Genomic DNA, 15970 nt, shown 5'->3' on the forward strand with positions numbered 1-15970 from the left:
ATATTTAAAATACATATAGAAATACAGAAAAAATAAAAATTCTTTCTCTAAAGTACTGTGAATAGCACAATAAAAAAATCAATTATTTGTGAACCTAAGATATATGGAAGAGTTATGATATGAAGATGGTAGTTAAAAATTATGTACTTTTGCTTCCAAAGGGGAGATTTCTAATATATTAAGAAAACAGAATGACAACATGATCTAATCCTGTTCCTACATAAACACCAATTTTATTCCAAAGAATCACATAATTTCAAGAATTTTCCTAAAACACTTTTACAAAAAGTAATTCTAGTCTCATTAATTCTGGAAATTCCATCTTGTACATTAGTACTACCTTAGTTGAACTGAAACATCCCAAATATTCCAGAGCTTCTATGGATTACATTAAAAATTTTTTTTAAAAATTCTATTTATTTTTCATGATGAATAATGCTATTGATAACTTTACTTGGTAGACTTTTAGTTACTCTGGTGATTTTTACAATCTCACAAATAAGAAAGACATATATAATATATATAAAATAATCAGCCAGTCTCATGGCTTGCATTGGAAGCCAGGGAGTTGCATTTTGTTAAACCCAAATTGAACAGAGTTGAATTTAGGTTAATACAGAGAAAGGCATGCTCTGGATGTGTTGTCCTTTGTATTTCTTGAAGCATCAGATGAATTGTAAAAAGCTCAAAGAGCTTTTTATTACTCCTGTAAGAGAATGGGTAGATTAATTTAATTACACACACTCAGGGAGTTTAACTGTAATGATATTTAGAGATAACCTGTGTAAATGTGGGAAAATGGCATCTATTTTTGAAAATAGTTAACTAAAGGACTAACGTGTCAAGAGAAATGAAATAGGTTCTATGAGATAGGCCTAAAGTGGAAAAGTATTCAAGGAAAAAGGAAAATGTTTTATAATCCTGAAAACTGCTCCCTATTCATTGTTACAGAGTTTGAGGGTTTTTTTTTTTTTTTTTCCCTTCACAGCTTAGAAAGAGTCAAATACTTGATCAACTTATTTTAAGTAAACCAGACTTTTTAAAAAGCAGGATATTGGTTTACCTTCTGACTTAGCTCCAAAATACCTTTTCGACCATCCTCTTTCTAATAACCAGTCAGTAATTTCATTTCCAATCAGTTAGAATTATATCTTATAACCTATTTCTTATTTCCTTATCTACATATATTTACCTCTTGAGAGAAATTATCAAGTAACTTTATGTAACCATCCATTTGACAAAAAGAATTTACATCTTTGTGATTTTACAGATTTACTTGATGACTTGCTTGAGCATCAATTATTCCCAACCCTCTTGTTCAAGCTTTGTTCTAGTTCTTGAAGTCTGAAATGAACGTAAGCTATAAAACACATCATGAATAGAAAAATGCTTTGGCCCAAGGATATACTTGCACTTTGGGACTATTTTTAAAAATCCCATGAATTAAGAGCTAAGATAGAATTAAATCTAAGAATTGTTCTTGTGGCTTCATGGCATCACAGATAACACAGAATGGGCCTTATTGAGAATTTACTGATTACAAATCAAGACAATCATGGCATAGTCAGTCTGCAAGAAGAAGAAGACAATGAATTGCTAAGTTTAACCAATACAAGACCAAAACTAATAATTTGGTGAGTTGAGTATGAGGTTATAATCTCACAATTAATAATTTACTATGGTGTGGTACAGTGTGTGAGGCACCATATAGAATATATGGACCCACTACCACACATCTACATATAACCTTAAGATGTAGTTTATTTACTATTCAAGTATACTGAGGCCTCGTAAGATACCTAAGTTCACACCATGGAACTCATGGATGAGTGGAAAGGGAGGGGGCAGAGCTGAACCAGAACCAAAATTTTACTGTTATAAAAATGAGGTAAGATAGAAGGTGTTCAGATTTGCCTCAAAAGAAACACTAGACTATAGCAAGACTCAAGGAAAATATAGCTTAAATTCTATGTCCTTTATTTATAATTTAAATACTGGTTATACCTATGTTTGTGTCAGGGGAAAGAAGAGGATATAAAAAGAAAGCCCTTGAGTCTTACGATAAAATCCAAATTAGTGGCAGTAGGAAGCCCCTAATAGTCTCCTAAAATAAACCCAATTACTAATACTAACATCATTTTATATCTTTTCTGTCTGCTTCATTCTCATTCCTAAACTCACTTCAGTATATTAATAAACATCTGCAAAATATATTTTTATCTTTTTTATTTTACAGAATACCAATCTGTAATAACTTATTCTGATACTATCACTTGGTTGCTAAAAACTGCTCTTAGTCTTACATACTTTTTGTGGTACTAAAGTTCATTTAGCAGAAATGAGCTGCAGAAACAATAAGATATTCTAAGATTAGCACTCTAATTCTAGTCTATCACTAAGTATGTGGTCTTAGATATTATATTAATATAGTTATAGATATCTATATTATATAGATATCTATATTATATATAGAATATTAATATTCACGAATTTCAATTTTATGAATGTTTATTGGAAATTTTGATTAATAGTCAAAGTTCAACTAGTACAGGATTCATAAAAGTCTAAATGATCACAATAAAATATCTTTCAATAAAAAATGTTAGAAATAAATTCTTACTTGATTTTGGAAAGTTTCTGTAGAATAATACTGAGCTTTTCTAGTATGTGAAGATCAAGCTTAGGAGTTCGAAGCAGCACAGAGCAAGTACGAAAAAATAAAGTGTTGCTACAGGCCTCTAGGAATGGCTGCAAGGATTCTGCAAAACAAATCACCAGTGCTTTACTGTCAGGGAGTAGCTTAAAAGGAAATTAAAAACAAAATAAAACCAGAAATCTGTGAAGTATTTATAAATATTGACTTGGATTTCCATTCTTTTCCTACTTAAACTGTGGGGCAATAATATCATCATTTGAAAACCCACTGGCTTTTGTTGAACAAGGAACACCAAAGATAAAATTATTTCCCCTAACATCAAACTTTCATTTGGTAGAATTTGGCAGAAATCCCATGTTTGAAAAGAAGAGGGAAAGTCATTTCTTCAATAAGTTCATAACAGAACACTGAGTTTAAATAATTAGCAATAAGGAATTTTGTTGAGGTAGCAAATTTTTTTAAAAACCTAAATTTAGGAATTTCACTTAAGTGTATGACAATTTACATAATCACTGCATAGGAAATAACTTTTTAAGCATAAAAGCAAAAGATTTAAAAATTTTATAAAATAAAAACCTTAAGTGTCTATGTAGGACCCCCCTCCCCCCAATTAAAAGGCAAAAGCTCTTAAAAATAAAACACAGTCAATCAAAGGGAAATATCAAACTTAGGGGGGAGGAGGAGAAATCCCTTTGTAATATACTTGCCAAAAGATATTATTATAAAAAGAGCTCTTATAAATCATGAAGAAAAAGATGTAACTAATACTTTTAGTAATGAGCAAAAGGCACAAACAAGTAATTCACAACAGAATAAATACAGTAAAAATATTTAACCTTAGTAGGAATAAAATAATTGGAATTTGGCAAATTTGTATCAAAAGCCTTAAAAGTCCGCAGCTCCTTTGATTCAGCAATTCTGCTTCTAAAACTGTGTCTGATAGAGCTGCAGCACAGGTTAATGAATACGGGCCACAGTGAAGTTTCTAACAGTGAAAACTGAAGGCTCTGTTAAAGTTGCTATGAGTTGAACAAGACAATGTATAAAAATGCTTTTTAAGGTGTAAACCACTATTATTGGTAATTAGGGAAGCTTAAACAGAAACAAAAACCACACGAAAATATTAAATTGTGGTCTTTAAAAACTAGTTAAAAGCCTCTGTAAAGCTGAGAGGCTCCACAATCACGACAGGGCTTTCTTTCAAACACAGATGAGGTAGGAGATATAAAGGACATGAAAATACAACAGCTCTGGACTCATCATTCTGTTTGAATCCAAAAGCACAGCGTGAAAAGACACTATGTCAGTATCTTCATAAGTGTACTGAGTAAAATAAACTATTAAATGATGAAATCAACAAAATCCAAAATAATAAAGTCAGAGAAATGTTTTGATAATAGAAAATGAAAGGTGGTATATGCTAGTAATGGAGCACAAGAGACAATAATTACTTTGCATGTAACCCTGTGGCAAAAAGTAGGAGAAAAAACTTATTACTCGCCCCACAGTAGTCTAACCCAAGTATGAAGTAAACTTAGCTCACCAAGTTGTATGTGTGTGTGTGTGTCTATATACGTACGTGTGTACACATATACCTCAATCTCTCTCTCTCACACACACATAAATCTCAATCCCAGTTACAGAAAATCTTCTTAAAGAATGAAAATTTAAGTTACAAACATTATCACAAAATCTACAAATAGCATTACAAATACATTGACTGAAATTTCAAGCAGCTTCATTAAACAATTGTACATAGCTTTCTTATTTTAGATCCTGAAGCATATGGCTCATATCAACTCTAAACAAGAAAGTTAACTATCATATGGCTAACAGAATTGAAATCAATGGGTAAAGAACAATCATAAGTCATTTCCAGAAAGACCACTGATGGTTCTTAACATACCTACAATCTATAATATCAATATTTTCAATTTAAAATCCTAAAAAGCACATAAGAAAGTCTGATGGTTGTTTGTATATTGCAAAAGCATGAAAGAGAGTGTATTTTCCTTTATTTTACTATACTTTATATGTAAATCAGGTCTTGGCATGAACAAAACACACACATTTAAGGGTATTACAAAAAACTCCAACTAAACATTGCCAAATAAAAGTGAACTTCCTTATATAACCTCTGTAGTGGAAAAAAGCCAAGATCATCCGAAGACTTTAATATATTAGCTTTTTTAAAAAGTGAAGCTTGTAAAGTTCTTTTAGAAGTAAAAGAGGTTCAGTGGCTTGATTTCCAGTCTCTCTTTTAAACCTGTGAGATAGACATAAAATACAGGAGAAAGAAAATTCTGGAATTCTTATACACATTTGGTTAGGTTTAATTATAAGGTTCAAGTATTGGAGTTTTAACATTTTTTCAATACTACAATATTCAAATGTAATTACATTTCATTAATTACCCACAAGCACTTCCTAAATTTGGGGGGGGGGGTGTTGGGTGCACATGAGACAGAGCAATTAAGAGATCATTCAAAATTAAGAACACAGAAATTTAGAAGTTACAGTAAAAAGGACTAGTCTTGAGACTGAATAAATTAAATATAAAACCAATATAAAGCAAAGAAATAAGAAAAACACTAGTATGAAGCAAATGTGTAAATTGTGGTCACAGAACAGAATGTAAAAATAACAACATAATGCAAAAATAATGACATAGAGGCTGGCCCGGTGGCACAGTGGTTAAGTGCACAGGTTCCACTTCGGCAGCCCGGGGTGCGCTGGTTCGGATCCCGGGTGCAGACACGGCACCGCTGGGCACGCCATGCTGAGGTAGGCGTCCCACATATAAAGTAGAGGAAGATGGGCCTGGATGTTAGCTCAGGGCCAGTCTTCCTCAGCGAAAAGAGGAGGATTGGCAGCAATTAGCTCAGGGCTAATCTTCCTCAAAAAAAAAAAAAGACATAACTAAATGTCAGGAAGTGAAAGAAGGGGAGATGAAAACTGCAGCAGTGCTAGTGTCCTCATCTTCATCGCTGGGAACAATACCATCTAAAACTGAAACAGTATTAAAAAAATAGGGGACACTTAAAGGTGATTAAAATGGTAAATTTTATGTTATATATATTTTACAATAAAAAAGGTTAACAAAAAGAGAGACTCAATGTTTTTTACCTTGTTTCTTAACAGAAGAAACTTGTGATAAGACAGTATTTATAACTCAAATCCGTTTCATTTTTCCTGTTAAATACATTTCCTTAAATAACGTATGTAATAAATCACACTTCTGTGAAAATACTTTCATCTGTCTAACCATTCAGACATCTTATCATATGAACACAACTGTAGAAAGTTATATGAAACAATGTTCACCTAATATTAATGATGGTTATTTCTAACTGATAAGGTTTATGGTGATTTTTTTAAAAAACACTTATGCTTTCTACATTTCTTCTTTGCTTGAATATTTTTCTTTAAGTTTTAAAGGTTTATTATATTTAATTTTAAAATTGTCATTAAATATGCATCACACACAAATTTACCATTTTAACCATTTTTAAGTGTACAGTTTGTTAGTGTTAAGTACATTCACATTGTTGTGCACGTATCCATCTCCAGAAAGTTCTCATCTTCCCCAACTGAAACTGTACCCATTAAACACTAACTCCGCACTTCCCTCTACCCACAGCTCCTGGCAACCAACGTTCTACTTTGTCTTTACATATTTGACTACTCTAGGCAGCTCATATAAGTGGAATCATAGAAGATTTTTCTTTTTGTGCCTGGCTTACATCACTTAGAAATGTACCCAAGGTTCATCCATGTCGTAGCATGTGTCAGAATTTCCTTCCTTTTTAAAGCTGAATAATACTCCATTCTATGTATAGACCACATTTTTCTCTTGCTGTTTCAGGAGTCTCTCTTGGGAGAATGACATCAGCATCACAGTGGAATGAGTTGTTCCCTTTGTCTTTTCTAAGTTACAACCAGTCAGACAACCATTGTTAACAAAGGACTCCCTGCACAGCACACCAGAAGGCCTGAGACATCCATGCATCTATACATTTGAAGGTGGGTGGACTGGACCTCCAGGAGGCAGTGGAACTTGAGGAGCAGCCCCCTTCCCCTCCACCTCCCCAGACAGTGGTAATCCAAAACGTACATCCTCCTGGTAGTGGTGCATGCCGGTAGCTAGAGGATGCAGGAGCAGACACGGCACTTGTGGCTTAGCCCCTGTCCCATCACAGCGGTAGCGTGTGGCACACACGTACTGCGCTTCAGGACACAGAGTGCTGCCAGTGACCCAGCCCTCTCCTCCTCCCCTAGTAGTGGTGCTGTTCTTTCCAGCAGTGAGGATAGCATCCAGAATGTGGATTTCCCTGGCAAGGGTGGAGTGCCCTGACCTGAGGTTTCAAAAAGCACACTGGTGCACACCAGTGACCAGAGACTGCAGAACCAGCAATAACACTATTGGCTTAGCCCCGTGCCTCCCCCAGCAGTGGCAGGTGGCACCTGAAACCTGAGGCTTCAGGAACCACAGTAGAACCCAAGACCCAGCCACCAGTGGTGGCATCCCTGACAGTGGCTCTACCAGCAGCGGGGACTGCATGTAAGACTCTGGACCACCAGCAGCAACAGTGTCACCTGTGAACCTAGAGCCTCAGGCAGCAGTGCTACTAAGCACCGAGACAACCCAGGAGCAGCAGTGCAGGTGGTGCACAGGGCAGCAGCACCCAAGCCTGTGGAGAGCTAGTGGAGGAACAGGAGACCCAGGTGATCCCAGAAGCAGCAGAAGTGTTCAGAGTCTGGTGACCCCGGTGGCGACACCTGAGACTACAGCAACATCGTAAGCAGCAAGGCACCAGCAACCTCAGAGGCACAAGCTGCACAAGGAGGGCACTGACAACACCTCTGGTAGAGGCAGTGGAGGGTGAACAGTGCAGGCTCTCAGATACAACCAGGAGCAGCTTGAAATCAAAGCCTCACCCAAACAAGAAAGGTGTTGACCACCACCAATGCGCCAGCAGTGGATCAGCTCATCAAGCACCATGAAGCACAGCAGCATGGCAGCACAGAAAGCAAACGACAGCTCTCCAGAGGCAAAACCTGCAGTCACAGAGGACTGCAGTCTAACTGACAGAGGAGTCAAACTAGACGGCATGAAAAACTCAAAAGAGTTACAAGAAAACCCAGAAAGTTCAATGAGCTTAGGAATAAAGTTAACAAACAGAAGGAGTGCTTCACTAAAGAGACTGAAACTCAAAGATAAACCAAACAGAAATTCTGGAGATGAAGAACAAAACTAATGAGATGAAAAATAAAGTAGAAAGCACTGGAAGCAGAGCAGACCACATGGAAGAGAGAATTAGAGAGCTCATAGATAGAAATGTAGAAATGATTCAAAAATTGAGTAATAAAAACCACATGATCATCTCAATAGATGTAGAAAAAGCATGTCACAAGATTCAACATACATTTATGACAAAAACTCCAAATAAAATGGATATGGAAGGAAAATACCTCAACATAATAAAGGCCATATATGACAAACCCACAGCCAACATCATATTCAACAGTGAAAAACTGAAAGCTATTCCTCTAAGAACAGGAGCAAGACAAAGATGTTCACTCTTGCCACTCTTATTCAACATAGTATTGGAAGTCCTAGCCAGAGCAATTAGGCAAGAAAAAGAAATAAAAAGGATCCAAATTGGAAAGGAAGAAGTACACCTGTCACTATTTGCAAATGACATAATTTTATATATGGAAAACCCCAACCCACCAAAAAACTGTTAGAAATAACTAACAAATACAGTAAAGTTACAGGATACAAAATAAACATACAAAAATCAGCTGCATTTCTATACAGTGACAATAAACTAGCATGAAGAGAAATCAACAATAAAATCCCATTTGCATTAACAACAAAAAGAATAAAATATGTAGGAATAAATTTAACCAAGTAGGTGAAAGAACTACACACTGAAAACTGTAAGACATTATTGAAAGAAACTGAAGAAGACATAAAGAAATGTCAAGATAGTCCATGCTCATGGACTGAAAGAATAAACATACTCAAAATGTCCATATTACCTAAAGCAATTTAAAGATTCAATGCAATCTCAATGAGAATACCAATGACATTTTTCATGGAAATAGAACAAAGAATCCTAAAATTTATATGGAATAGCAAAAGACCCTGAATAGCCCTGAGAAAAAAGAACAAAGCTGGAGGCATCACACTCTCTGAATTCAAAATATACTACAAAGCTATAGTAATCAAAACAGCACGGTACCGACAGAAGAACAGACACACAGATCAATGGAAAATAGCTGAGGGCCCAGAAATAAAACCATACATCTAGGGACAGCTAATCTTCTACAAAGGAGCCAAGAATATATAATGGAGAAAGGAAAGTCTCTTCAATAAATGGTTTTGGGCAAACTGGACAGCCACATGCAAAAGAATGAAAGTAGACTGTTCACACACACAAATTAACTCAAAGTAGATAAAAGACTTGAATGTAAGACCTGAAACAATAAAACTCCTAGAAGAAAAAGGAGGCAGTACTCTTTGACATCAGTCTTAGCAGTATCTTTTTCAATACCATGTCTCCTTACGAAAGGGAAATGAAAGAAAAAATAAACAAATGGGACGACACCAAACTAAAAAGCTTCTGCATGGCAAAAGAAACCATCAACAAAATGAAAAGACAATGCACCAAGTGGGAGAAAATATTTCCAATTCTTATATACGATAAGGAGTTAATTTCCAAAATATACAAGTAACTCATACAACTCAACAAAAGAATGAACAACTTGATCAGAAAAATGGGCAGAGGATATAAACAGACATTTTTCAAAGAAGATATACAGATGGCCAACAGGCACATGAAAAGATGTTCAACATTACTAATTATCAGAGGAATGTAAATCAAAACTACAATGAGATTATCACCTCACACCTGTCAGAATGACTATTACTAAAAAGACAAGAAATAACAAGTGTTAAAGACAGTGTGGAGGAAAGGAAACCCTCATACTCTGCTGGTGGGAATGCAAACTGCTGCAGCCACTATGGAAAACATGGAGATTTCTCAAAAAATTAAAAATAGAAAAACCATACAATCCAGCTATTCCACTTTTGTGTATTTATCCAAAGAACATGAAAACACCAATTCAAAAAGATATACGCACCCCTATCTTCATTGCAGCATTATTCACAATAGCCCAGACTTGGAAGCAACCTAAGTGCCCATCAATGGATGAATGGACAAAGAAGATGTGGTGCATATATATATATAATGGAATACTACTCAGCCACAAAACAAGACGAAATAGTGCCATTTGTGACAACACGGATGGGCCTTGAGAGTATTATGCTAAGCAAAATAAATCAGAGAAAGTAAGGGTTTTATTCTAGGTCTGATGTTTCAAAAGTTATAAAAATATGGCAACATTCAATGTCAACCAAAAGACTTCAGCTGCCATCCCTGAAACTGAATATAGGTCAACTAATATTTAAAAAGAAAAAAAGCAACAGTAAGAAGGATATACATAGGTAATCTTTTGAAAACACCCAACTGTACATAAATTCCCCCTCTTTAATACTTTTTTCAAGTCCACCTTCATTCCTTTTTGGAACAAGGCAAGGTGGGAAATGCTCTCAAGGTCAGCTATTTCTTGAAAGATGACTAGGAGTTTTCTAGAGGCTTGATGTGGGGAAGTGCTAGTCCAGGGACAAAGGCTCTCTCTGGAGCAGGATAATCCATATCCATAATCAATAACACTCCAAGAAAAGTTCCTGGTCTGCCCTTTTCCCACAGTTTCAAACCCCTGTTCCTCCTTCTACTTCTTCATTCCTGAGAGAATTCCAAATCTGTTTGTCTCCTTTCCTTTCTTTCTTTTTTGATCTCTTGGACACCATGAGCATTGCCACTACTTTCTGCTCTGGAACCCCTCAGTTCTGGGGTCCTAACATCCAGAGGAAGTTTCTCCCTTATCTCTATCTTTTCTTTTTCTGAAAGACTTATCTAATCCTCATCACTCCCCTGGCTCTAGCCATGTGACATTAAACAAGTCACTTAATTTCTCAGAACCCTAAGTTTTCCATCTGTCTATATATTAAACGAAGCAGCTGACTAGAGGAGCAGTTTCCAACCCAGTGACTCATGCCATTTTTTTATAACAAATATTTTATAATTCCCCTTTACTATCTTGATGCTATCCTAGGCAAATAACATACTTACACACAGATTTTTAATCAAGAATGCCCTATATGTAACATAAAGGAAAAATAAAAACTAATTTATAATAAAGTAATATTATTTCAATATCAATGCTTGAAACTGCACTGTAAGACACAATGAAGTGGTTGTGTGTTTGTATCTATATAGAGAATCAGCATGAATGCAACAAGTACACATGCAAACTGGTGCTGAGGGAACTCTCAAATTAATGAGGAGAAAAAAGGACAGAACAGTGTGGATGGCTGAATAATGGCTGCCCAAAAGATGTCCACATCCTGATTGCTGGAATCTGTGAATGTTATAATATTATCTTATATGGCAAAGGCTTTGCAGAGGTGACTAAGTTAAGGATCTTGAGATGAGGGAGATTATCCGGGACCATCTAGGTAGGCCTAAATTCAATCACAAGTGTCCTTATAAAAGAGAGGCAGAGGGAGATTTCAGACAGAAGAGGAAAGACAATGTTGTATTAACCATGTGGTTCTGATGCTTTGACATCTGGGGCCTTGTTGACCCTGGAGAGACTGCCCCTCCCAGAGGTAGCCAATTCCTAGAGACAGTAAATGACTTGCATGTGAGCACATCTTTCATATGCAAACTAACCAATCCTGGTCCACACCCGGCAACCACCTCCTCTCTATGCGGCTCTCACGTAACAGGTCACTATCCACCTGCCCTAATTACTCCAGGGCCAGGTAGCAGACAACTAGGAATAACCCTTAGGCCCCAGCACCTGTTGAAATTATTCAAATCAGCCAATCCCAAACCTGGTTACCCTGCTTTGCCCATACCTTCCCATGGAAACCATAATAAAGGGTCTTGTCCACAGTTCTCCCCTTTCCTTCTGCTTCCTGACTGATGTGGTGCCTCCCCATGTGGGCCCCTGTGGCATGGTGTGCCTCCCTCTCTTAGTATAAAACTTGGTCCAAAAACTCTTTACAATGGGTCATCAATCTCTTGGCCTCACCATATCTGAATAATAATGAAACCTACATTTTAAAACAAATGTGAGATTTAAAACAAATGTGAGGCACATTTAAAACAAATGTGAGGCACAGATTACTGTGATGCAGCCACAAGCCAACAGCTACAAGAAGCTAGAAGAAGGAAGAACAGACTGTCCCTTAGAGCCTCTGGAGGGAGCGCAGCCTGCCAATACCTTGATTCCCGCCCAGTGAAACTCATGTCAGAATTCTGGCTTCTAGAATTTTAAGAGGATAAATTTCTGTTAAGCACCAGATCTGTAGTAATTTGTTACAGCAGCCACAGGAACCTAATACAAATACCAACACGCCCACATCCCAGGGGAGGAAGAGAAAAAAAGAAAGGAAAAAGAAGAAACAACATGTTAACAGCACGCAAAATAAAAGTGGAAAGGAATAAAATTGAGTATCCCATTGTTAGAGTAAATATGAATGTTAATATCCAGTCTAGGATTTAGCATGGGTAATCATGAGTGAGATCAGTTTATTATTTTCCTTTGTGATGCAAACAAACAAAATCAGCAGAACATTAAAAGAAAATTGTTCCATGACCAAATGTCATTTATTTCAGGAATTTAAAGACAGTTCAAAGTCACCATTTTAATTCACTACATTAATCACATGATCCTTTTTAGATATATCAACTCCAAAGACACTAAAAGTGCATTTCACAAAATTCAATATGCACCCTTGAACATAATTGTACAGAACAGATGGATACTTCCTTAAAATGATAAGATATTATCTACCTCAACTCAAGCCAGCAACATTTTGGTTAATCAGAAAACACTAGAACCATTCTCATTAAAATGAGGACTAAGATGAAAATGTTTACTATCATTGCTATTATTCAGCATCGCGCTGGAGGAGACACCCAAACTCAATGAGACAAGACAATATAAAAATTGTTAAAGAAGAAATAAAATTATTATTTACAGATAACATAAATATATCTCTGGAAACCCCAAGAGAATGAAATGGAAAGCCACTACAAACAATAAGACAATGGAGAAAAACTTAAAATACTTCTGGGGCTGGCCCCGTGGCCGAGTGGTTAAGTTCGCGCACTCCGCAGCAGGCGGCCCAGTGTTTCGTTAGTTCGAATCCTGGGCGCGGACATGGCACTGCTCATCAGACCACGCTGAGGCAGCGTCCCATATGCCACAACTAGAAGAACCCACAACGAAGAATACACAACTATGTACCGGGGGGCTTTGGGGAGAAAAAGGAAAAAATAAAATCTTTAAAAAAAAAAAAAACTTAAAATACTTCCAAAGGAGACTTCCTAAGCAAAGGGAGAAAGATAAGTTCATTGAATAAAGAGTGTTGGGTCAACTAGATAGCTATCTAGAAAAATAGTTTAATCCATTCCTCATACCTTTCACCAAGATAAACTGCAAATGAATTAGAGACCAACGTGTGTATACATACACACACACACATATATATGTATATCAGCTAAGCATCTGAGAGCAAATAAAGCAGTCAAGGGGACAACGAGAGTGGATGGGGCTCAGTTGTACAGCATGGTCAAAGAGGGACACTCTGAGGAAGTGATATTGGAGCAGGGACCCAATATGAAATTATGTTCTCTGGGTTTAAATTAAGCCTGTAAACAGTTTTTTAAACTACAACAAATTTAGATGTTGAAAACAGTCTGCATGTTGCTTTAGCGGCTGAATGGGCTTTGGAGATAAACAAAACCAAGTTTTATTGCTCTTGTCTTAAAGTATTGTCTTAATTTCAGTACAATTTCAAACATTGTTGTTCACTCTGATGAAAGACATTTGAAGACTGAAAGCTATTTTAAAGACCCCCAAAAACTGAAAACAGGAACTCAAACAGATATTTGTACACCCACGTTCATGGCAGCATTATTCACAACAGCCAAAAGTGGAAGCAACCCAAGTGTCCATCAATGGATGAATGGATAAATAAAATATGGTGTATATATACATACAATGAAATATTATTCAGCCTTAAAAAGGAAGGAAATTCTGACACATGCTACAGCATGGACCAAATCTGAAGACATTAAGCTAAGTGAAATGTCAGTCACAGAAAGACAAATGCCATGTGATTCCACTTAGATGAGGTACCTAGAGTAGTCAAATCACAGAGATAGAAAGTCAAATGGTGGTTGCCAGGGGCTGGTGGGAGGGAGAATGGGGAGTTAAGTGTTTAATGGGTACAGACAATCAGTTGGGGAAGACGAAAGAGTCCTGGAGACAGATGGTAGTGATGGCTGCACAACAATGTGAATGTACTTAACACTAACTGTACACTTAAAAATGGTTAAGATGGTAAATTTTGTATTTTACCACAATTAAAAAAACTATTTCAAAGAAAATGAAGAAAAACTAAAACTGATATTGAGATGTCATTTTAAAAATGCTGTAGAGAACAGGAAAAAAAAATCTGCTTCTTGCCAGTCTATGATTAAACTTCAAATAAGATGTTTATTCAGGCAGTCCTCAACTTCCAGACACTACATCTTGAAGCCCATAAACCTCCTCCGGCACTTAGACTGCCAAGGACCTCAGGCGGCCCCACGTGCCAGCCAAAGGCTCCGTGTCAGCAGGGCTGCTGTCCTAGTGAGACAACAGGGCTCCCTTTACCTGTTCAATACTATACTGAGCACCAGGTAGATGGATTTATGAGTGGGGAAAGGAGGGGTGAAGAGCTGGGTATTGGGAGGATGTAGTCACAAGGGTATGGGATGTAAGAGTTCTTGAATTATCCCTATCATCGTATCCATCTATATTAGACTCAATTTCTGAGTCTCTGAACTATGATCTAATAGAAAACATCCATTTGTAAAAAACAAACAAAATAAATGATTAAATAATTTGTTACCCGTCTCTTTGACTCCCCTTGCTCTTTTCCTTTTGTTATTTTAGCCACTTTTTACTCCGTGTCATTTTCATAATCTGAGAAATTTTCTTTTGATCCAATAATTCTACTTCCAGGTAGCTATTCTACCAAATAAGCTCCCACACGTGCAAATTTACTTTTGTATAAGTGAACTTATAAAGAAACACTGTTTCTATTAGCAAAAGACTAGAAACAATCCAAATATCCATCAATGGTGATGTGCTTAAATGAATGAATTTTAATTGAAGAAACTCTTCATGTACTAATACAGGATGATCTCCAAGATACAGCGTTCACAACAACACATATAGGATGCTAGCATTCTCTTGATAAAAAGATGATAAAAGAGAAAAATAATATGTGTATGTTTCTGTGTGTGTGTATGTACACAGACAGTATATCTATGAAAGGATATGGAAAAAACTAGTAAAATTGGCTTGGGAAGGAAACTCACTAAAAGAAGATTTTTCCCCTTTTGTACCTTGGAAATTGTTAGCTATGTGAGTGTTTTAAATAATAAACATAGTTTTGAAAAAAAATTCCTTAAGTTAAATAGCCAGAGAACTCATTTTTTTTTTTTCCCCTTTTTCTCCCCAAAGCCCCCCAGTACATAGTTGTACATTCTTCGTTGTGGGTCCTTCTAGTTGTGGCATGTGGGATGCCGCCTCAGCGTGGTTTGATGAGCAGTGCCATGTCCGCGCCCAGGATTCGAACCAACGAAACACTGGGCCGCCTGCAGCGGAGCGCACGGACTTAACCACTCGGCCACGGGGCCAGCCCCCAGAGAACTCATTTTTAAAAAATAAATAAAAATAGTATATTTATTATCTGTATATTTAATTATTTGATTTCTCAGCTTTCTCTACCACATTGATTAGCAGGTCAGATTTTACTCCCCATCATACACACGTTTTTATTGTTTTGTTTTTCACAAAATATCAGAACAAACTTCCTCAAGACAGGCTATATAACACAAACCTAAAGCTTGGCCAAGAAAGGGTTCATATCACCTAGTGTTTACACAGTAGAAAGACCAGCCTTACATCTGAGAAAAAGAGATTCTGTTAAAGTGTCAGACTAGGGAATGCAAGCATCACTGAAGTGATTCTGCAATTTTTAGTACAGCTGTAGATCTGGCAGCATTCAGAGACCACTGAAAAATATATGACTACCTGTGTACATCAAATGACTCTTAAGTAGACTTCAGAGGTTATGGAAGGGACCTGCTAGGTTAGTTCCCTGAAAGGACTGGCCAC

General features: G+C 36.6%; 1 protein-coding gene across 20 annotated transcripts in view; it reads right to left on the bottom strand.

Moving 5' to 3' along the window:
* Positions 1-339: 339 nt before the first annotated feature.
* Positions 340-15970, bottom strand: part of CCDC138 (coiled-coil domain containing 138) — an 82298-nt gene continuing 66667 nt past the window's right edge. For 16 of the 20 annotated variants that reach the window (XR_011503802.1, XM_044773112.2, XM_070511494.1 and 13 more), the window contains 2 exons: positions 2621-2759; positions 340-706 (listed from right to left, as the gene is read on the bottom strand). Coding sequence is in view for 19 of the 20 variants with exons in the window: in XM_044773112.2 (XP_044629047.2) it covers positions 532-706; positions 2621-2759 (314 nt within the window). In the remaining variant the exon portion in view is untranslated. Of the gene's footprint in view, positions 707-2619; positions 2760-4292; positions 4923-5394; positions 5553-15970 lie in introns of those variants that run through there. The other 4 variants (XM_070511499.1, XM_070511498.1, XM_044773117.2 and 1 more) reach the window with 3 other exon arrangements.

This window comes from Equus asinus, chromosome 6, assembly GCF_041296235.1.
Source record: "Equus asinus isolate D_3611 breed Donkey chromosome 6, EquAss-T2T_v2, whole genome shotgun sequence".
In the NCBI taxonomy this organism is placed as follows: Eukaryota; Metazoa; Chordata; class Mammalia; order Perissodactyla; family Equidae; genus Equus; species Equus asinus.